We start from the raw sequence: 24,494 nt of genomic DNA on the forward strand, positions 1-24,494 counted from the left end.
AGCAGGAAAAGCCAGGCACTTTTTTGGTCCCTCGCTTACTGGAAGGAGCAGGGGAAGGGAAGTGGTTTATTTGGACTTTAATTTCCTGCTGGTGTTAAAACCAGCATGGATATGCATTCAAACAGGCTACTGTCACATGTACAGCCTTAAAGGACACCATCTGCTAGTGCATCCGCACAGTAAAGTACTGCTTAAGACACACCTCTGTGTAAAGCATGAAGAATAAACCTCATTTGTTTCAAATGCTGACTGCCTGCTGTCCACCACAACACCTTATCATGCAACAGCCCAGAAATTCTGCAAAAATAAAAACTCATTTGGCTGGAGTCAGGCAGGGAATATCAATTTTGGTAACAGGAATTATACAACTACATTCCTAAGCAATTAGTCTCAATAACAGACAGACAGTATCTCTAGTAAATTGTCTGCAGGCCTGATTTTACCAGTCTCATTCATACTGAGCAGAGCCCACTAGCAAGACCCCCTTCACCTCAGTGCTGGGGGACTAAGATACTACTTAGCAAAAGTAAAGCAATCAGTGTCAAACTGAAAAGGTTGAGTTTCATCACACTTTGCTCTTTTAAACACTGTAATTGCTATGTACCACTTTCTAGCCAAATTTTTTCTACATTTTTTTTTAATTGATCAAATCATAAAAATTATTATTAATACTCCACAACACAGAGGTTGAACTTTGCTGCCAGAGGGTAGCCTCACACATAACAGAGTCATGCAGCAGCAAGAGACATGGCACTGAGACATCTGTCAGGGGGGAATCCCACCCCTGCGCAGCAGGACTTCTCCTGGAGCTCAGATTTGCCAGCCTACCTGTCCCCAGCCACTATATTGACCCAGCCTGCTCCAGGAAGATACTGGGATCCTCCAACCTTAACTTCATTACTTTTCCCTCATACAGTAGGAAAAATTTCTGCACCAAAAGGGCTGTCAAGCACTGAACAGGCTTCCCAGGGAAGAGGTTGAGTCACCATCCCTGGAGGTATTTAAAAGACATGTAGATGTGACACTTAAAGACACGGTCTGGTGGTGGATTTAGCACTGCTGGGTTAACAGTTGGACTCGAGTCTTTTGCAACCTGAAAGATTCCATGTACAACACAGCCTTAGTGGGAGCAGAGGAAGAACAGCCTTACACAGGTCACACCATGGTGCAAAGGGCTCTTGTAAACTGCCTTCTCTACTACCTCCACAGCTAAATATAATTGAACCTGAAACACTTGGCCCATGCTCATGCAGAAAGGTGGATTTGAGATGGGAGGCTGGAGGGGAAGCCTGCACCACGCATTGCAGAGCTCCCTTGCCGGCTCCGGAGCAGTGCTGTGCTCTGGGAGACAGGAGCTGTTCAAATGTTTTGACAGAACACGCCGATTCCTCGGGAATGTTTTTATTCTAGTCGATGTGCCAATTCTGCACAGATTTCCAGTAGAAAGCAGGCAGACTGTCTGGGTCTGCTGAATTAAAACAACTTCACCCAGAAAGAAGAAAAAGTTGCATTTTCAGACTAATTTTACTCAATCCATCATTGTATTTGTTTTAGTCAGTTTGTTGAATTGTTTTCAATTTTACCTGGAAACTCCATTTTCTAGCAGGATCTAAAGACAGCCCAAAAGGCACCAAAACACTGTAGAAAATTAAGATCAAGCAAAAGACCTCAGAGGACTTTTGAGATATAATTCTGTAAGTAAACAATGCAAAGAGATAAATGGGGAAACCCAAAAATTAACCATGTCCTAACTAAGAACTGCTTAGTCTGGTTCTGCAAGAACCCAAAACCCCCATTTTTACATTTGTGGTTGTCTTTCAAAGGCTTTCTTTTTTTCCTTTTGCCTTAGGGAGTTATTTATAGGGCTATTATAATTTGAGGTCTGGTCTTCTCGTGGCAGGTCCTCCATCCAGGAAATGAAATAGCATTAGAAAATGAAATCTCGCGTTTATGAGGTCTTAGAGATGGCTCCCTGGAGCATTGGGGAGGAAAAAAAAAAAGGTAGGGAAAAATATAAACACAAATATGAGTACAAGATACTTGCAAGGTCCCTAATTCTATCTGTGATGAACTTTATAAGACTCTTTATTAAAACAGAGACCTCTGGTATAAGGTCACCAACAGCTTTTTCCCCCCCCCAAAGCTCTCCCATTTTCCCATTTTCTGTGATCAAGTGCCTTTTCCATTCCACTTTGGCTGCAAGGTGCTCCTGTCCTAGATTGCCTTCAGAAGTGGAACAAAAATAAGGATTAATCAAATGCTACCCTTGCTCCTTCTGCCTCATCACATGCTTTTTCCAACACACCACATGTTGCAGTGTATTAACAGATCAAGGCAGATGTGTTCACGCCTTCACAAAAATCATGGATGAAGCACCAATTTCTTATTCATACCTCTTTGTGCTTCTTTCCTAGACTACTCTCTAGAGCCACAACGTCCCTTAGGCTTATCACCCACTGTTTCCTCTCAATATATGGAAATAAAAGCAAATGGAGACAAATAAGTGAAGACTTTGGGACACACCATCCCCTTTCTCTGTGTGTCCAAAGAGAGACTTCCTTCCAACACCTGCCCTTTCCATGTATTTTTTCCCCTTTTCCCTTTTGAGTAGAACAGGAAAAGCACTGTTCAGCAGAAAAATAACAAGCATGTTTAAAGTCCCACTCAACTTCACAGAGAATATTTCAACTCATCATTGAATGTGACTTCTTATGGCTCCTTTAGCCCAACTTTCACTAATCCTACCAAAATCACCCCAGGCATCATCCTGCCTATGAAAGCTAACAGTTTTCTATACTCACAGAAACAAAAAAAAGCCATCAGATATAATGCACAAAAATTATGGAAATTCAGCAAATAGCAAAGACTAATTTGCAATTATTTTTATGTTTGTTTCTTGCATACTTTATTATAAACATACATATTTGAGAATATTTTGAAACATGTAGCTCAGTTTCAATTTCTTTTTTTCTCTTGCTTGTAATTTTCAATTTTCTTGTAGTAAGGTAAAATAAGTTACCCATGCTCAGCGAGTTGTTTTTGGTACCTGAATATTTAACTGTCCCAGTGCAACTGTCCAAAGAACACTTTTCCCTCTACCTTATTATAAATCTTCTAAAATTCATAGAGTATTACAAAATTAGAAAATTTAAGCAGGAAAAAAGGCTAATAGTTAATAAACAAAAGGAACAGTTAAAAAGTCCAAGGACAACCCAAGACTTCCCGTTCAGTTCACTCATCCATTCATCAGCACTGCATGATGACCAAGACAAAAAGAAAATACAGCAATCTGAAACACATTTCTTTTCAAAGCACACAGGTTTGTTTAGGCTTTCTGTTGATTTTTGTTTTCTAAAAAACCAACCAACCAAAAAACCACCCAACCACAATAAAAAACCCAGTCAGATCTCAAAAAAACCTGATTAGAATCCAACTCCAGTTGGTTCTTGTTTCACATTACCATCTAAATTTAGATATGTACCGAGGCCTCTGAGACTGAGGAGCAATAGATTAACTTTTGAACTTTCTACCTCTCCAATAAGATCGGTTCTTTCTTACACATCAATGTCTTTCTAGGCAACTCATGTTTCTGGATCAAGCTGCATAAATACTTATCAAAATTTTTTTTAGAAAAGCTCTCAAGAAAATAGCTTTTCATTTATTTCTGAGAAATTAGGAGAACCCTGAGCACACAATGGCCGGGTTACATCTGTGCCACTTTGCAGCTACTGAAGCCCTCACAGCCCTGATCAGTGTTCACCCTACAAACTCACCCTGCCTTTCCAGCACTGCATCCATTTGACTACAGGCCATAAGTACCACCTAATTTCATGCTCAGTCCCTCTTTGGTGAAGTTATATTTCAGCTCTACATCCTGCCTGGGGAGGGGGAAAGTGGGAAGAACCCAGAAGCTCATGAGTCTTATGAAGTTAGCAGGTGGTGAAGCCATCCGAGGTGCATCACAGGCAACCAGAGGGCAGCACACAATGAATACCAGGGATTTAACAGCACATGTTTGAACAGGCAGTTCTCTAAAGCCTTCTATTATTCATTTTAATATAAAGCCTTGCAGAAACCAAGCCTAGCTAAATGCAGCGGATCAGACCCACAGCAGCTGCACCCACCTGTTCCCGAAAAGGACAGGGAACTATCTTGCTTGTCACCCTTTCAGGATGACCTGCTGTACAGAAAGTCAGCTTCTTATCTGAAAAGACATATCATGCTGTAAACATTTCTAGTGGAGCTTGGGTTAGCAGCACGTGTAAGAAAACTCTAATGAAAATAAATTGTTATGTATTTACCCATATGCTGAGGAGCATATGGCTAATGCATTTAGACACTGCTAATGAAGTTAAGACTCTGCTAAATTTGTTGGCTCATGGATAACAACTGTTCACAATAACCAATCTGGGCCTGCTATAATTTTAGTATTACAACTGATACCTGGCCATTATTATACATAGTGGTCTTACTGATCTAGAAGAACTGGCTTTCTGAATGTGGGGTTCTCCACATGCAATAAGAAGATGAACAACATAGGATGCTTCTAAACTCCAAATTGACAGGTAATGTGAGCAAATTACAATCTCATGTAAAATAACAGAGTTGCTCTTATTCGTCACAGCCTGACTCTGTTGCTTTCTTTCCTGATTTCAAGGACTAAAAGAATTTATCTATTCCAACCTCATTCTTTCCAGGCCAGTGCGACTACAGACAAAACTGAAGAGAAGACAGTCACACCCAAGAAATAGTCCTGGTTTTTTAAGTTCACATGTAAAAGCCCATTGAGTTTACTACAACAGCTGTTGGAATCCTCCTGTTCAAACATACCATTACTGTGCTGCTGTTCAAGGTGAAGGTCCCGACTTCTTCTGGAGTCCAAGGTAAAGTCCAGTTTGTGACTACACAGGCTCTACCTGCATGCTACTACCTTTGCAACTACACATTACCCCATTCTCTCAGCCCAAGCACCGTGTAGCTCAGCTGTCTGGGTTCACTGCTGCTGCATGTCAGGCCAGAGCTGGCTTTAATTTAGCAGTACACGCTGCTTGAAGAGCAGGCTACATAGCAAATTCCAGAGAGTTATGTGATGAACGTGCAAATATACTCTCCAAAAAACATAACACGTGGCAAAGTTCCCCTACACCATTCTGATGAGCCAGATGTCATTTTATTGATGCAGACCTCTGCTTTAACAGATCTTGGGTAGCCATTTGGCAGGTGCCACCAAAAACCCTTCAAAGGGCAGTGGTCAAGGACGGCATAGAAGAGCAGAGAAGTATCCTTCAGCACTGTTACGCTGGGGACCCACCTCACTCAGATACCTTCATTCATAGGCCAGAACTCAGGCCTGGCATTAACTCACAGCCCCACTTGCTCTGTGAATATTGCAAAAACATTTAAACTCCCTCTGGCCTTAAGCGTCCCAGTCCATTTAAGACAGCAGTGATATCAGCCTTCCCAAATCTAACAGGCCCCAGAGAAGTTGTTCAAAATGTTTCACCATAACCTAATCGAAAAGCAGACCTATCTATTCCAGAACACCATCTTTACTGTTTTGCAGGTGGATAAAAGAGGCCCAAGGTGAAGCAAGAGATTTGCTTACCCAGAGAAGAAGAAAGTTTTGCCCCAGTCAGACTTGCCCAAAATCACACAGAGAGTCTGAGGAAAGCCAAGAGCATGATTAGGGAGTCTCTGCTCACTTGCTCTACTGCCACAAACAACATCATCCCCTTTCCACTTAACAGCTACCAGTTGCCCCAGCCATTGCCTCTTCCCCTCATGAAGCGTTTAATAAAGCAAGCATGAAGTATGTCAAAAGGAACAACCAAAACGTGGGTTAAGGGGTACCAAAATCATGATGATGCTCATCAGTGAGGTCTGCATCTCCTTCTAGGGGAAGCTGCTGAGGTCTGTGGGAAGCATTCACACAGCCATGCACAAAAACAGATGTTAGAGCAGCTCCAGGCAAAAGCCACACAGCCAGCACACCACTCCTTGTAATATAAAAAGGAATTGTTTCTTCCCTCAAAGGAAAAATGGTATAGTCCAGAAGAGCAAAGGCATCTGTCATGGCCACTACCACCTTCATTGCATGGGTCACCATTATTCACTACCAGCAAGGCAGTGATGGTTCATCCCATTTTTCTGTCACATAAAACCTACCAGTTGTTTTGTGCACCCTAATACTGTCTCAGCTTCCATAAATATTACTTAAAGTTGGGATCACATTCAGGGGTATCTTGCAAACACAGTTATGGGAAACACTGCAAGTGCAAAGAAGCTGGGGACATTGTATCTCTAAAGAAGGGTCTCTAAGGTACACACACTGCTCCCCCAGAAACAGGCTCACCCTGCTGAGATCCCACCAGGGCAGGGAGAAGTTGGGGTGAGCTATAGCACAGCTCTACCTGATGCTCATCTCAGAAACTGAGGTCCAGCTCTTGCTGAAAGCTGCAAATAGCATTTAGTCAAGTGGGAAACAGCCAGTTGTCTTGATTTCCGGCTTTCAGTTCCCACAAACAGACACTGCACCAACTTTGTCAGGTTATCTGACAATGCTAACATCTGATCAAAGGAGGTAGCACAGAATATCACATGAAACTAGGAAAATACACATCTTTAAAGGGGAGAAAGACTGGCTTTATAGATGTAGAAATAGACACATAAACCCACATTTAACCCCAAGTTTTCTGTCATGTTGCAGACAGTGACATGGCTAGGTTGAGATCTACATCACATGCATGTACATGCCTCCCAGTCTAGGGTGATGGCATTCCCAGGACATAAGAGAAGACCTGGATCACCCCAAGAGGTCTGTTCTGGCAGTCAGAAGCCCACAGCAGATGCACACAGACGTCTGGGGGAGATAAAGACAGGTTGGTTGGTGATGCCACAGCCACCCTTTCTGGTTCCACACAAAGGGTTATCAAGTTGCAAAACACACACTCCCTATCTTGTTCTTCTCTTGTTTATCTGCACAAAGAAACACAAAACCATATGCAGGCTTTCACTGTCAATATAAGCCATATTATTCTTGTAATTCAATCCAGGTCCAGAGCCTGAGAGCTCCTTTTCCTTCCTTTCCCCCCTCTTTGCTCGCCTCACCATTTGCCTCTCTCCAACCTTGTTTAGGTTTGAATGCTGTGTCATTAAATTCCAGAGCAGTAAACACTGCAGCCTCTCTCTCTAAGCACCCACACACTGCTTTCTAGGCTAAAAATTAGACATAGGGTTAATTTCATTCCTGCAAGGACTCTGCCTTTTATTTTTCTTTACGTCCAACTCAAAGGATGCTTTTGGCAGATGTGTAGTGAAGAAAAAAAAAAATAATGTTTGCTCTCTGCTTCCTCCCTGCACTCCCCCCTTCTCCACTCCCACCCATCAGCCATAAAACAACACAGCCCAGCCAGATCCCAAACTGAAAGCAAGACAAAGCACCCACACAGCCCCCACTTCCATTCAGCAGAAATGGGCCGCTCCGGGGTAGCCCAGGAACTACAAGTAGGCCAGACTGAAATAAACAGAGTAAACAAAGAGTATCCTGTCCAAGCTGAGAGGGGCTAAAGAGAGTTATGTCTTTCATTAACATGCAAGGCAGGGATGCAAGCACACAGACAGTCAAAAGCATCACTGGAGCTTGCTAGGAGTAATAGGAGAGAAGCAACACATGATCACGCCATTATGAGGACCCAGAGCACATCACTCAGCTGCACGCAACTGCATATCCCACCTACCAAGGACCAAAACAAGGCAGCAACCCCCACACCTACCAACCCCCCCAAAACATCAGGGGCCAGCCCCGAGGCTACTGCAGCACAATGTGGCTCTCCAGGAGGCTGGCTAGGGAGCAGTGCACACAGGTACAGCACCAGGCAACCAGGGCCGTGCAAATGTCAGAGCCAATGACATTTAAAAACAGCACAGCTGTCATTTTAGGAAAGGCATGGGAAAGGGGGAAAAAAGCACAGCACAGCCATAGCAACAGGTCAAGTGTTTGCCAGAGAGAAAGGGTGATGTGGATATGTGGCTTCTCAGTTTTCAGAGCATTTGTCACGTAATAAAATCATTAGCCTGGGAATTGATAAAAGAGTTTGGTTTAGTTTTTCTGCAACCTGCTGCTATAAAGCCCATACAGACCCATGTGTGAAAGTCCATGTATGCGTATGGTACCCCTGCATCAACCATTACACAGCTATCACAAACAACCCTCACTTTTTTCCAGACTCATAGGAAAAATGCAGCACATGGAGAGGTGAGCGAACAGTCAGGAATTTGTAGCAAAACAGCAGCCTGTCGGCTGCAAGTCTGCTCAGTTATTGGAAAAAATTGAACATGCTGCTTTTTTTAAGCAGCCTAATCATATTTACTATTACATCAGACTTACCACCAGAAATTGTTCTCATGCAATGGAAGAATTTTTAATCTAATATCTTGGACTCAGATAATTTCCCAGCTGCAGAACTGCAATAATTTCCTATCTTCTCATTGTTGAGATAAGATGATTAACTTGGATATGTTTTAGTTTCAGAGTGTGATTATCTCCCTTTATTGTACTTGAGAGAGAAGGGGTGACTTACAGTAAAATAACTTGGTTTTCCCCAAGCCAGCTTTTAAACTCTGCTTCTCTATGATGGAGATAGGTCTTTCCTGTTGCATTTTCCTTAGCCCCCTTACTTTCCACACTTCCCCTCTCAGAGATACTGTATTAACAGCTACTACTATTTTACTCAGAAAAATATATCGTTCAAGAAATCCCTGAAATAATTCTTTAAAAAAAAAAAAAAATCTCATGAACGAAATATTTTCTTATTTAAAATAACTTTGAGAGTTTATTAAGTACCCCACAACCCAGAACTAGTGGTCAAATCCTGCTTGCACTGCTCCTTTGTTTTCAGGCCCATTTGAAGAACTGCAAAAAAAAAAAAAGGATAAGGCCTGAAGCTCTGTTCACGTGTACAGTGCAGCAAAACAGGAAACTCCATTTATTTCAGTAGAAGTGATTTACACCCAAGTTAGGGAAAAGACAAGCAAATCCTTGAATTTATGCCATTACAAATTGTAAAATACTGCTTACACAATTTTGTTGAGATTTTTTATATTTAATGTTTTTTCTTAAATTCCCAGGTCCTATATTTACTCTGTTATGTCAAAGGGACTTCCTCTCCTGCTTTATTTCTTTTCCTTAAATTTCTAGCAATCATATTCTAGGAGAAAAGCCTGAAGCCATGAGATGAGGACACTTTTTGGACTGCAAGGCTGTATATGTTGAAGCCTCTTGATTTCCTTTTATCACCCAAATCTCACTTGTGTTCAGGGCTTTTCAACCTGTGCTAATTTGCAGACCAAATTCGACAGTGGAAATGTATGAATTACACATATGCAGATTCCCATACGGCACATATCAATTCATTCCTCTTAGTCACCATTCATTAATTCCTTTGAAATAAATGTTCATGGTTGAAAAGCACTAGTCTGATGATTTAATGGGAGTGTGGCTCTTGTGTTTTCCCCGCACAAGATCAGCAATACTAAGAAAGGGCTGGCCTGTTTAAAAGCAAGACTCTCTGAACAGCTACTTCAGTTGAAAGAGAATGGTTGCATAAACATGGATGGGCAAGAACTTCTTAATATTACATGTGTAGCAACAGAACAGATCAACCTTTTTCTATTTCCTATTAAAAAAAAAATATATATACATATAGTAAACCCAACCCCAACAAGCCACTACTCATGCACAGCTGTGTCCCTCAGTTTTAAGGGCGCTAAGCCCCTAAAACCATCCCCAGGTCCAGTAAGGTGATGGGCAAGCCCTGCTTCTCCCCTGCTGGGAAATTGAAAGTGGACAATGTCCTCTACTGACTGCAGTGAGAGCACTTGTGTCCCTGCAAATGCTCTCCTAGACAAGAGCCTGCAGTATAAAAGCAGAGTTCCCACTACTGGCGCGTTGCTATGGGCACTATTCGAAGAAAGCAGCCCCAGGAGCAGATTCAGAAAAAATGGCAAAATATACGATGGAAGGAAGAAAATTTACCAAGAGCCTGGACTCCTCCCTGCCCATTTTTACTGGCAGCGATAACACGGTGGAGAAGACGGGTGGTGAAATGCCATAGTGCTGAACATCCAGCCTGGTGGTGCTTGGGGCTTTCTACCACTCAACTCTGTTTCAAAACTCTGTCTGAAATTGCTATTTCTTGGTATCCCGAGATACAATTTCTCAGCTACCTTTATTTTTCTTCCTAAAAGGTAGTAAAATCACGGTTAACTTTTTTGCATTAGTCTGCTTTAAATTAATTTAATGAATGCTATTCTAGTAATGAAATTTGCCTAAAAGATCATATGATCATTTTGGGTCATTTCCCAAAACCTTTACACCTGTATGCTGGTACAGGGCAAGCCTATCTAGAACATACCAAAATAACTTCGTCTCTAGCAACTTTACCTAACAGCAAGTGTTAGCAGGTGACTAATGATAACTGAATTTCACCACCAAGGAGCTACAGAATGAGTGGCTTTCTGCCATCCAGCTGAATTGAAACCAGAAGAGTGAAGGTGAACTGGTCTGCATTCCATACCACCAGAATCCCTTGTAAACTAAAGTTACCCTGCCAACTCCAGTTCAAATTAATCTAGAGCGGATTAAGTCTACCTTTTATGCTATTTTCTAAATGAAATCAGATGTACATGTAAAACTGGTATTTAAAAGGGTTTTATCTAATAATGAGTCAGATATTGACAGAACAATCACCATGAAGACCAAGGTAAGAGGCAATATATTCTCATTAATAATTCAAATCTCAGCATGGCTATTGATGACCATGCACTTAAAAGGGAAAACTGGGCAGCAGCTGGAGTTGGCCCAGATTTCTTCAAAAGTTGTTGGGCTGCAACAGAGACACACTGGAGAGATTTTACTGTAAAATCCAACCAGAGAAATGGCAGCTCCTCATTCTTAAGGTACCTTGGACCCTCAGCAATATTACTGAAATTGAACAAGGAATAAAACACAGCATTAGCAGTCTATTGAAAGAGGATAGGTGAGAAAAATAAGGGAATAAAATCCGGAGGCAAAATCCCACCACTTCCTCACAGCCCTAATATTTGCGGCACAGAGCAACAACAGTCAGCAGTACCTAATTCCAGTTACTGCTTAGGAGCAAGCAACATCAAAGGCTTTAAAATAAATATGTACAATCAGCAAAAGTGCAAACAAACAGAAAGGTTGTAGGAGCCAAAACCACTCAGAACAAACCAGTTGGGGCTAGTTAACATAATCTGCTCTATTCACATAACTAAGTTTGTTTCACTGAGGGTATGAACTTTCTTGGAAAAGCTCAAATTATTAACTGCAGGAGCTTACACATTTTCTTTCCCTTAAGTTTACTTTACCCTGGAATTACAGGTGCTTTTGCATGACTGCTTCTACCAATTCATTCAAAAAGCTGAGTTTTGCTTGCCCTTTCCAGAGGGACATGCTTGAAGAGATGCTACCAGTGAATTGTAGGACTCCCTTCAATTCCTCCTGCCTCTTATCCACTCTTCCCATCACTTTGATTGATACAAAGAAAAACATATCCTACCTCACGGAAAAAGAGCAGGTTTCCAATGAAAGGAAGAGGTGGAGGATGTCGGATCCCTACTCTGCTTAGTTTGGAGAATGCAGATGTGGAGTACCTGGAAAAAAGATAAGGTAGTAAATTAATTTGGGATTTTGCCATGATAGGACTTGCCACAGTAACTAGTTCAGATGACTTCCATGGATTCAGAGAGGGAGAAGATGCTTTCTCTGTTGGCCAAACAGAGCTGCCAATGAGATTACATTGCTTGGCAGCTCCTCCGGTCACAAAAGTAAATGCAATACACTGGTGCTTCAGAGAGGGCAAAAGGACCAAGGGACTCAAACACAAGCCTGCAAAATTGAGCAGTGGAATTAGAGAGCTGCTCCTTTTCCCACAGAGGGTCTTGTAAGTCAGAAGTGACTCTCCAAAGCTACATGAGGTTACAAACGAGATCAAAAGAAGCATTTGGGGCTTGACTTCTGTGGCATTGCTGGGAAAGAAACAAGACAGATTTTCAGACTTTTATTTTCTTCTTCCATCACCTCTACCCATACACACCACAGAATAAAAATTCAAACCAGTCTCAGTTGTCCATGAGCCAAGACACTATCAGTATGTTCAAGTCAAGTCTAGTATTTGGGCCAGATATGCTGATGAAGTGATTTTTTAGAGCTGCCAGTCAGCAAATTAAACAAATATAAAAAATACAGGGAAACAAAACCCGGACTGAAAAGCTTCATGCATCCCTTGTTTCAGATGAAACTGTGGCATGTTGACAGGGACAATACTGGAAAAAAGAAAAACCCAACCCCAGAGCCTTTCTTTCTCCTCCCCTCCCCCTTTCTTAATACAAACAATGGATTTAAGTCAATGGACTTCAATTAGTGAAACCTGAAAGAGCAGGAGCTAACAGCAGCAGCTTTGATTACCCAAAGACACAACTTTTGTTGTGCACTTCCATTTGCTGATATTTCCTGCAGCACAGTACCTATTTTCTTAATGGATTTTCTTTTGTGAAGATATTTTACAAAAATCATAATCAGGAGATAGCGATTTAATCATTTTTGAATAGCAATCATTTTCTTTTTTTAATGGGGCTGTACAAACCTTCACAAACACAAACCTCTCAACAGCAATGACGTGTCTTCAGTCTATGCAGGAACATTATGTCAAGTGTGACAAGGTATCAGGGAGTAAAGGCACAGAAGTCAACATTTATTACACATTTTATACGTATTATTGACTACTTGGCTACTTAACTGCTCTAAAAAGTATGAGGTTTTCCTCAGCTAATACTCTTGGGAAAAGAAATGTTTTAACTTTAAAATGACAAAACAGCCTACATGATACATTTTCTTCCCCAAAGAGAGGATTGTTTTTGCTGCTGCCACTGTTTGAAACCTTCCTGAAGTGTCTTTGTGTCATAGCAAAGTCCTCATCTTCAGTATGTAAACAGCAAAAAAGATTAAAATCCCTGTCAATGGAAACCTGTCAATTTTGCAGTATTCTATCCTGATGTTTTCACTGTAAAATACATGGCAGATAACAAAACACCAGGCTGGGCTACAGTTAACTGCTCATTTCATGGCACGCCAGACCATCTGTAGACTCCTGGTTTTCATGTACAGCAAAGTGAAGAGTGACTGCAACAGAGGCTTACACTAGACAAAGTAAATTATGTGATCACCAAATATTTAAAAAGGAAAAAAAATAATGAGTACCATTTCACAAGGCAAGAAACACAGAGACTGTGAAGACTATTTATGCTTAGATGAACAGTTCATCATGGTCAGCTTCTGAACACTACTGGCAGCTTCATACAGCTGAGGATTTGCTTTCCTTTTCCCCCCTCCTAATGTGGTTTTCTCCACTGCTTTTTATTCAGCTGCATTTGAAGTAGGTTTTCGAAAGGTAGGGAACGACAGTCTACAATGAGATGGGAGAGAGAAGCAGTATAGTCAGGCTACAGACTGAAATATGACAACAAAAGGGTGAAGCCAGCAGGAGAAAAAAAAAAATCTCAATAAACATATCTAGCTCTACTCTATGATTTTACAACATTTCTGGTGTTGTTGAAATACCTGATGTTTTACAGAGAAGAAAACAGTATGCAAGTGACCAGAGGCTGACAGGCCTGCATGCACAGAAGGATCTAACACTGCACACATAGCCTTAACTTTGACCATTTCTAATGGAACAGCTTACTTTCTGCAACCTTAAATATTAAAAGCTTCCCCCCATCTCTGCAGTGTTTCAGCTCATTCTCATTATTTTGGGTGGGGGACAGAGAGATGAAAGAGTGGCTTATGGACTTCTTAAAAAAAAGGAAAAGAAAAAAAAGAAAAGAAAAAGGGAAAAGAAAAATTGTCCTGTATAACACACAGTGAACAACAGCAACACAGGAATCTGACAGCTCTGTGGCACAAACCTCTGCCTTTTGAGCCAGAAGAGGCTGATAACTCAAACAGGCCAATTTATGTGATTTGGTCACTCAGCACCCCCAGGACACACACTTGGCCAGTAAACTCAGAGCAGCATCCAAAGGGCACCGGGAAAACAGTGTCTAGGTTTTGCTGCTGGGAAGGGAAGGTGGGCTAGAAGCTGGGCAAGTGTATACAGGAAGGGTGGCCTTGTAGGCAAAGCCATTTGTCTGGAGAAGCTGTACATCTAAATGAAACAGTTCCAAGCCTACCTTATCACCAGTGGGAAGTCTTATTTCTCACTCTGCCACTTAACACACTTCTATATTACTTTATCACAAAAATTAATCAGGTATCAGGAAACCTCCTGCTGTTGCTGTGGGTACACAGTGACAGTAGAAGACCTACCGGTGGACTAGAAAGGCTAAATCAAATGCAAAATCTAGAAATAGAAGAGATACTAAGAAGTGGCCAAGATAACCAAAGATAATGAACCACTTCTGTACAAGCTGACAGGTTATAATCTTAGTCATGGAAAAAAGAAGCAACTGATGCAGGTTATGACAAATACATTTAAAATCCTGCAAGGCTTAAAAAATAAATGAAGAGTTATTACCCACAAATTAAAAATATAGTATGAAAATCCACAAATGAATATTCAGATGACAGGATTAAAAATGAAACACTTTTCCAATAAATAAATATACTAACTATGGAACTCCTTGCCACAGACTATTGTCTACTCCAGAAGTTTAAAAAGCTTCAAAAGGCGATAGAATAAATTAATGGGGGTGGGGGGATGGAATCAACAGACACTTTTAGCTAGTAAATTTTCCAAATGTAAGAGAAATACATGGAAAACATTAAAGGAAAGGAAAGAAAATTAATCAAATTTATTTTCTTAATCAGGGGACTACGCTGTAAGCTTCTAATAGCAGAATAAGAGATTAAACTGTTACAAAACCTAAAAGATAAAACCCCAGACACTTCAGCTTTCTTAAGAGGAAGAGAGGAATGAGTCTGTGCAAAGTGAGGGGCATGAAAAGGATAAAACTCTGATGGCACCAATATTTACTGGACAATCTAGCACATTCTCCCTCAAAAGAGAAACACACCCTAATATTTACACAAGTGTGGCTTCCTGCACAAGTATTAATTTAAAAGCTTGGCATTATATTTTGAATGAAGTGACAAGACATCAAAAAGAACCGAGGAACAGCAGTAATGAAGTAGATCTATAAACAATGCAATAACCCTTTGAAGATGTTCAGATAGCCTCTGAGAGCTAAATGCTCTCTGTATATATTAAACACAACTGTTAAAAGAAAGTTAGTGCCAAATACATTCCTGTAGGCCAGCACGGCAGATATAAACTCTCCAAAATACTAACTTCTCTCCACAAAACACCATGTAAAAAAAAAAAAAAAAGAAAAAAAAAAAAAAAAGAAACAGATAATTAATATAAGTCATGAAGGATATATAATCAACAGAACTAGCCATCTGTCCAGCCAGGTCAGTACTGATCAGTACTGAGAGAAAAAGTATTACACAGTCTACCATTCAGGGTCATCAATTTGTGTAGCAGACAAGATTGCAGAGTTTCCAATTCTGCATTGTGGAGTTCAACACTGTTGAAATTACTCCAAATTTCAATAGAGAAAGTGCGTCATTCCTTCTACATCTAAGTAATACACAACCTAATAATATCTGAAAAGCTATAAACTGGGACACAGAGATAAAAAAAAGTGATGTTATTTAATCTCATTGTTGGGAGGTGCATTATTTTGCAAGACTGACTGGGAAAACAAAGTATTTTGCTGAGATAATAGAAATCACTCCTGCCAAACGAGAGACAATCACCATGCATTTTTACCTATTTGTGTCTATTTACATATACCCATACCAGATTCCAGTTAACACTGGGATGTAGTTTGCTCACAGAGTAGTGATGATACACAAAATAAAGGTAGCCTCCCCACCTTTACAATGATGGCTCATAAAAAAATACACAAGCATCCCTGAGAGCCCAGTCTCACTAAAACACTGATATCATCCCAAAGCTCCCTACAGACTTTCTGCTCCCTGCCCTCAATGAGAAATTTTGCATTATGAATACTGCAGCAGGGTCACTGGAGAGCTGCCACCACTTAAGCCTTTCCTCTTGTCTGCTGCTCAGGATATTTAAGGTAGAAAAATCGTTATCAGGTCCCATTCTGACAAAGGAACACACAGAAATCAGGTCTTGCAAGTGGGTGAGTATTGCAGTCAAAGTGGAGAGTCAAAGATCCCAGAAGGATACACCCTGTGCTGGTTATCACCTCCACAAAGTGTACTCATTGAAAGAAAAATAAAAACCACAACATTAAATCAGCTGTCCATCCCCAAAAGACAGGTAGGTCCTGAAGGACTCTCTCAGAAAACAGAAGAGAGATAAATGGGGAAAGTAAATCCCTCTTCCTTGGTCAACACAGGTTACCAAATTGTCCTTTACTGTTACCCAGCAGTACCTGTGGTGGAAAAGGAGGGATTTGCTGAACAAAAATACACTTGGATGCGTAGAATATCAAGCTCAGAGTATTAGAATTATTACTATACCTCCAAAAAGGGATACTGAATATCCACAAGTATGCCTCTAAGAATGAACTGAAATTAATCTTCAAGAGACACTTTAGTCAGTTTGGGATAAGGATATGTGAGTACTGCAATTTAATTTTCAAGCTCAACAAATCTATACTTTTTAACCATGAATTTGTAGGGCTGTAATAACAGTTTCAGGGATAATGAGAACTTCCATGTAACACTTGCTCTCCTTAATCACTTGTATGCACTCACAGTGCCTTAATTTTGACATAATTGCACAAGAAAAAGAAAGACATTGTACACACTTGCACCATCTGCCTCCACAGGGGCAGATGTTTTCCAGCTGCAAAACCTAAATTATCATAGGACATTATTTCATTGAAAGATTTGCAAATACATCAGGAGCAGTGTGCAGAAAAGGCAAAATTATATGCCCAGTATTAAATTTATACCTCATCTATCTGCTAACAATCATCTTTTAATCCATACTGTTCTGGTTTGTCAAAAAATTTCCTTAGTCTCTCTTAAGAGAACCAAGTCTCAAGAGACTGGTTGTAATAAGGCTTCAGGTTCTCACAGTGTATTTAAAGTTTTGGGGGTTGCTTTGATTTAAGTTCTTAAAAATTAGCAGTGAACCAAGGCCAATTAAATGAAAAAGCCCACACAGAAAAAGCAACACACTTCACCATATTCCAGAGTAGCCCTGGGAGAGACAGATGGTCTGTACAGCAGGTCAATGACAATATTTCATCACCTCTCTCAGAGTGCAACCTCTTCACACTGGGCAGTGACTTTTCCAAATGAAGAGCAAATGAACAAGAGTCATAAATCTACAGCTTCAGCCCTTCTTTGTTGGCTCAACACCTTTAAACAAAACGATGGAGGTCAACAGCAGTAGAGGCTGTTGGCTCCTTATAGCAATATATAACCTTGGGAAAGGAGGTGGGAGCCCCATTCCACATGACCACAAAGAGGAGTCTCCTCACCAGGAGGACTGTCCACAGCGGATCTCACGTCCAGTGCACCCATGAGGCCATACACGCTGTCTGCAGGAAGCCTGGGTCAGAGCTGATAGCCAAGCTCAGCTCACGTCCCAGCCCCGCTGCCTGAACCACAGACCAAGCCTTCCTTTCACTCCCTAGCACCACACCTTTATTAGGGAGTAATTTCTTCAAGCGCCTGTTTATTCAGACAGATATTGTGGGGCATACGGAAGAAAATGGTTCCGCTTCAAGGCCATAAATGTTCTTGCTTCAGCCAGGAAGACTGAAGTTTGCAAAAACAGGTGCACTGCTAGAAACATGGCATTCAGAAACTACAGTGAAATTTCATGACTTTTTTTTTTCCTCTCTCCTCAACTAATTACATATCTTAAATTTGCAAATGGACATCTTAATTAAAAGGATATGAAGTTTCAACCTTATCAGCCTTCCTAATTGTAATGCGAGTTCATATCCTAGTGATCCAACTCCCTTTGCAGAAAACATGGCATCAGTTTCTGTACGCACTTCAGCCATTCCTACATACCAGGAAGAATTGTATGGATGCAGGATACAGTTTCATATTTAAATTGAGGAAGAAAAGTCTTTTTGGGAGCCTGATCATTCTGGCTTCTCATTGACATAAAGAAGGTACTCACTAGGCCACTGGTCCATTATTTCATAAGGCCAAAAAGAGGTTGCAGGGCTACGGTGGCTGAACTCCCAAAATGTTATTTAGCAACACATCAAGTAGTGATGTGCTGTGCAGGCAAAGCCACAGTGCATTCCCTCTAGACCTACCTCAGCTGCCTTTCATATTTTATTCCATGCAGTCGTGTTCTATCACACAACTTGCCTGGTGTCTCTTGCTGTCAGGGAACTGGTTTTAGAGTTCAGGTCTTGTACCACATTCCTTAACAGCAACAGCACATGCAGAGCCACTCAGCGCCATTAAGAACCAGCCGGCACAAGGTTTGCATGAAGTCACACCCTGCCAAGAAAGCCTGGGGGGAGGGGGGAAGCTTCAAGAGGCTCAATACCTCCCAGTGCTTTAGGGCCAGAGACATCTCCCTTAACTGAAGGTGAGGTGGGGAACACATTCCTATCCCCTTTTTTGAGACCAGTCTGTCAGTATATATATGGCAGGTACCAAAGCAGGGGCAAAGTAACTGGAGCAAACTCCAGGCATCTTCCCCACTTGTAATCTCAACTGAGCAGCAGTGACAGACTGCAGGGACAACTCACCTCCCTGCAGATAGTTCTGGATGAATGCTCAGACCTCATAGTTACACAGCACGTGAACTAATTCTATTTACTTAAGTTAACCCCAAGGAGCCACCATCCATGTAGTGCACTGAATGTGGCAGGGATCCTATCGACCAGAAACATACATGATCAGAGCACCAGAGATCATTTCACAGTGTTCAAAGAGCCTGACTTAATGGTCCACAGGCCAACTTTGTTCTGGCATTTCCTAACTTGTGTGGGCTTGACTTCACAACCTCAATAATGTGTCTTTAAGCAATTTTCTTTGCAAGTTCTCATTAAAAAAAAAAAAAGAAAACTCATTAAAAATACATCATATTGCATCATTTTGCATCCACAGGGGTCATCAAAAGATCCTAGACTATGGCAGAGACCTTTGCCAAGTGAGCTAATGGAAGAGCTGATGGAAGAAGCAGGTTGTCTTTCACACAAGGGAGCTGTGAGGCACAGCATGCCAGAGAGTCTCTCAATACTTCCTCAGAGAGAAAAAACAGCGGAATTGATGAGTTCCTAAACCAAAATGCAAGGCATCTTTCTGGGTGCTGACATCTTACCAGTGAGCTCTCATCTGCTCCTCTGATGCCTGAAGAGGCCTCCTAGAAACGGAGACTAGACAAGAATAAGGGAATAAAGGTAGGTATTTGTTTGAAAGGCCCTCAAAGGTACCCCCTGGGGAGCCAGAGGCTATTGCTAAGATGGACACCAAGATGGACGATAGGTCACGAGTTCTTCACACTTTTATATGCTTGGTTCATTTGCATATCAGGGTTAATTCTCCAATTAAAGCTTCAGTTAATGATGTAATTTCCCCAAGCTTGCCCCCCCTTTAGAAGCTTTTGGTTTATACTTTTTGGGCCTGGGATGGTCTGGGTGTTCTTGGAGAGCAGGCCCGGAGAGGCTTTGTTATGTCTACCTAGCACGGGAGAGCAGAAATTAACAGGCTACAAGGAACTTCAGAGTTACACACTAGGCAGTACAGGATTTGAAAAATATAAAAGGTAAAACCTAAGGCATCACTCTGGCACCATTGCCACATCCCTGTTGTTCCTCATCCATGGACCTGCCACCAGTCCCAGCCTGCTTCTCACTGGAGCTGACTGTACTACCACCCTCACCCAGACCCTGCAGCACCTTGCATCATGAACTCCCCAAAAGATCTCTTCCCAACACAGTCCCACCCTGGTTTGTATCAGCCATTTGCCCTCCTCCATGCAGCAATTTATCCCAGTTTCTCCTTGCCTAATGCCATTCCCACCAGACTGTTTGCACAGGCTCCCTGCTTGCAGTTCTTGTGCCCAAGCCCCATTGATGCTATCACATGCCAACACAATCCCATTAGAGAAAGGCTTCTTTCAGTCCCTCAGAGCAACCAACCTGGTCAACCCTCCACACACACAGAGGGTGGGAACATGCTTAGTAAAGACAGAATCAGAAAACATTAGCTTAAAATTATATATAAACAGAAGATATTCCAGTGAACATGTGCTAACTGTAATTTTTCAAAGACCTAAAATTTGTCCAAATTTGCATGAGAAAGGCAAAAAGTACATCCACTGACAAAAGCCCACCTCCTCTCACCAAATATTGAAACCCTGCTTTAAAGCTAATGTAAAAATCAGAATATCACTTCTAAAGAATAATAAAATAAAGAAAAAAACCCCAAACACCAAGAGACTCCCAAAATAAAACCAAACATTTTTCCTTAGCATTTGTCTCAGAAATTATAGAGCTCATTTTAACTGAAATTTTTCAATAATTCCACCAGCAGCCCCAGAAAACTTCAATCCTAGCTGCCTGGAGTTTTATAAAGCAATAAGCAATTTAAAATAGAGTTGTATAATGGGAGCATTACACAGCCTTAATTTGTGGTGCTCTCAGACCCACCTATAATTAACTAAGCCAGACTGAAAATAAAGGAACTGCTGGCTCTCAGTCTGAGAGCACACATAAAATCTCAGCTCATAGCTAGTTATTTTATGCAGGGTCTAATCCATTATAGTACAGGGGTGACAATGACAACGTTGTCTGACCCTTAATTACAGGAAAGATGCTAGAATGTCTGTACATACCAGACAGCATATGATAAACTTGAAATTCATACTGGAGACACTGCTGGCTCCCCATGACTCAAAAACCAAGAGTACTCTGATGCCATGCGGAGATAAGATGCCTCTTTATCTTTCTTTTCTTGCTCAGCTTTTCATTCCCCCATTTCTCTCATCTTTCCTTGTAACAACAACCACCCCAAATTACCACAAACTGTGAAATTATACTTCACATATACACATTTCATTTTCACATCTTTAGGGTACAGAGGAAGCACAAGCACCTCTGGAGGAGTGATCCCATGTCCTGGCAGGTGGCTGACCCACACACCTGAAGTGGCATAGAAAGACCCACTGGAAGTGAGACTGCTTCAGGGAACAAATGGCAACGTGCTATGAAATAGCACTGGTGCTGGCTGCAAAGCCTCAGAATTGAACAAGAGAAGCTACCATGCATGCATCTAAATAGTGCAAGTCCAGAGTTCTACTTTGCTGCATGATTTAATACCACTAGAATTAAAGTAAAGGGTATCTGGAGCTCCTTTCATGAAAAGCAAAGCACAGAACTGGAGTCACCAGGGAGAAACATCATTAATTTCTGAAGGGAAGAAGAGAAAATCCTTCCAACCTCAGGGCTCATGAACACATGAACAGTGAGGGGAAGTATAGAAGTGGGATTCAAAGCAATGTGGCAATACAGAGAATAAACTCAGCCTCCTTTTTTCCTTTGCATCTTATTCATGACTTCTTGAGCACCTGTGGACTGACAAGAGTTGAGCTCACAGAGAAGACAAGTAATTCAGTCCTTTTCATAATGTGAGTTCATCTTATAAAGAGACACAGCAGATAAAGCAAGGAATATGCATAGCATATTTCCTACCCCAGGACTAGCAGAATACCCTTTAGCAACCACAGGCATGAGACAGGAGGAGCAGCAAAATTATTTCAATCACCTTTCAGTGTGCTTGAGCAGTCAACCACAATGACCAGCCCAAGTAAGCTATCGTGGGCCACTAACAAAGGCAGAAAATCGTTCCTACAAAACAGAAGATAGTTGAATAGATGCCAAACAAAGCCAGAGGAAAAACAGAATTTCAAACAGACTGGATGAAAGGATTGCAGGAAGCAAACTTCAAGGAGATCCTCTGAACTTGAAAAACTGCCTAAAAAAAGCAGGCTCAAGTGCTACTCCCAAGTGCCATCCAGATTAAAAGCAAAACAAAGGCAATTGGGGTTTCCTGGAGCTCTGAATCACCCATTCAAGTTTAAGGAGACTGAGCAACCCACTACACACAGGAATAGCAACACTGGGTATGCATGAAGTGTCAAGCCCTGAGCAGAATGGGCTGAGAGGTATTTTCCTTCTTTAAGCACTGAAAAATGCAGTAACGCTATGCATTACTTGTAAAACAGCAGGTTGGAAGGTTCAGACAGCAATATACTTTTTAAGCTGCCATGCTCCTCTCTCTGGATTGTTGGCTATTAAAAAAGAAGTGCTTGTTTCACATTATCTCATCTTTTGACTGCACTTTGAAGTCCATTCTGGCCATTCCTCCATGACAGAGACAAATTCCAATCCTTAGGAATAATTCTCTTAACTTCATAAAGAAACCCTTGTTCAAGTCAGATAGTTTTCATGTAGAGGCTGATGTGGAAATGGCTTTCCTGGAACAGAGTTGATTTGCATTACTCGGTGTCATAGCACATGACAGCTTACTCTGCAGCCCACTTGTCTGGATCTTCCATAATCCAGACAGCCGCAGTCCCCCTCTCTGTGAAGCAGTTGCACACATGACAGGAAGAACTAATTTTAATGAAGACTCTTTGCTCTTGTATTGGTCATGTTCTCTCTCAACCTGTTTATCTGGCAGGCTCCTGGATGCAGTTTGTAATCATTGCTCCCTGCTAACAATGGAAAAGTCTATGACTGTCGCCTGTCCCTTTGACTCCAGGGTTTTTAACATCTGACATACCACTGCACGAGTAACGTACCGTATGAATCCATTAAGGACCCCCTTCCCAGCATCTCTCAAAGGACCTGCTATTGCACCCTTGTCCCAGCTCACCCTCTCTCCTCCAGTTAAACAGCTTCAAATGCTCCTGGCACATGAAAGCAAAACGCTTCAACGCCTCAACTGCAAATTCACTGAGACAGAGACCATCTTTTCCATTACATCCCACACCCTTCATGTGCACAGCAGAGCCCTGATCTTTGACAGGGGTTCGCAGCTCCTGCTAAAACAAAAATGATAAATAAATGATCAGCACCAGGGCCCCTAAAGTGGAGGGAAGTCTGTGCACTGTCATTCGATTACTTTTTAACTACCACAATGAACTAAAATTCCACAGGGAAGTAAAGACAGTGAGTCATTAGCATGAGCAATTCACCTTCAGAGAGGCAAGAGGAGAGCTGAAGCCCAGAGAAGCCGGCTTTCTTCAGTCTCTCTGCAAGCACCTGGGTGCAGATCAGTGATCTTTGCCAAGGCAGAACAAAGACACTAGATGATGATACACAGGGGTTTTAAAAGAGATTAGAAAGTTTATAAAAGTAAAAGGGCTGACAACAGAACTGGGATTGAGAGCAGAAGAGAATGAGAGCAAGATGTGATACAAATGACAGAATCCTGGCAGGAAGAAAGAGGCTCATTGAGGGAAACAGCCTCTTAGGTAGATGAAGTCTCAGAGAAGTCACCTACTGGAAAAGAGATACAAGATCTCAACACCACCTTGAGCAAGATATGAGGAAGAAACTCTGATATTACGAAATACATTAATTATTGCAGTGGAATTTGTGTATTTCTTGTCCTAACTAAAACAATGATTTTTTTTTTTTTTTTTTTTTTAAGGCTCATTACCCACCTGCATCATTATTTCCAGCTTTACTTTGTCTCCAAGGAGCTAACCATAAGACATGAAGCTGGATGTCTAAAGAAAAATACTTTTACATATCTCTGGGGAGTTGAAGTTTAGTGCCTGCTGTAAGAGAGGCTAGATAGGAAGATCCAATGATGGCCAAAAAAAAAAGGAATGGATAGAAAACTTTGAATTGGAGGAATATGAAAAAAGACACTCAGGAAAATGTTAGCACAATCTGCTCAAACCTTGTAAAGCGGAGTGGTGCACATATCTAATATACCATGTGCAGCCTGGAAAAAGGTGACCCTCACTGGCCACTACCAGAGCACTGAAGATAATCTTTACTTTTCATTTCTTCCTCAAGTGATAAGTGAAGACTGTGGTTGCAATGTAAAGGCCCACATAAGGTGGTGCAGTCCCATATTGGCACACCACACTGCACAGTGGCTGCCTTATTTACTTTGACACTACACTAGGAATAGCTAACTCAAGCTGAGATACTTTTGAATCCCTTAGGAAACCACACTTCTATATTTATTTATATATCCATATATTTACATCCATGTGCATGCATGCACACACACTCAATCTGTTCATTTTCCCACAGAGCAAAATGAGCACTTAAACATTCTTTATGTTTTGGACACTGGTCGTTTTCCACAAGAGTTATTATACACCAGTGATGGGTTTTTCACACTAAACATCTATCTTTAACATTAGTCTATCCCTCGAAGATGCATCTGCAGCAGAGGTGGGGATGATACGCTGCTATACATCATTTGCCCCATC

General features: G+C 41.4%; 1 protein-coding gene across 5 annotated transcripts in view; it reads right to left on the reverse strand.

Annotated features, from left to right (window-relative positions):
* Positions 1-24,494, reverse strand: part of TBXAS1 (thromboxane A synthase 1) — a 265,782-nt gene that overhangs the window by 168,469 nt on the left and 72,819 nt on the right. For all 5 annotated transcript variants that reach the window (XM_017739992.1, XM_017739993.1, XM_017739994.1 and 2 more), the window contains one exon: positions 11,580-11,673. In XM_017739992.1, coding sequence (XP_017595481.1) covers positions 11,580-11,673 — 94 coding nt within the window. The remainder of the gene's footprint in view (positions 1-11,579; positions 11,674-24,494) is intronic.

This window comes from Corvus brachyrhynchos, unplaced genomic scaffold (assembly GCF_000691975.1).
Source record: "Corvus brachyrhynchos isolate BGI_N302 unplaced genomic scaffold, ASM69197v1 scaffold27, whole genome shotgun sequence".
Lineage (NCBI taxonomy): Eukaryota > Metazoa > Chordata > Aves > Passeriformes > Corvidae > Corvus > Corvus brachyrhynchos.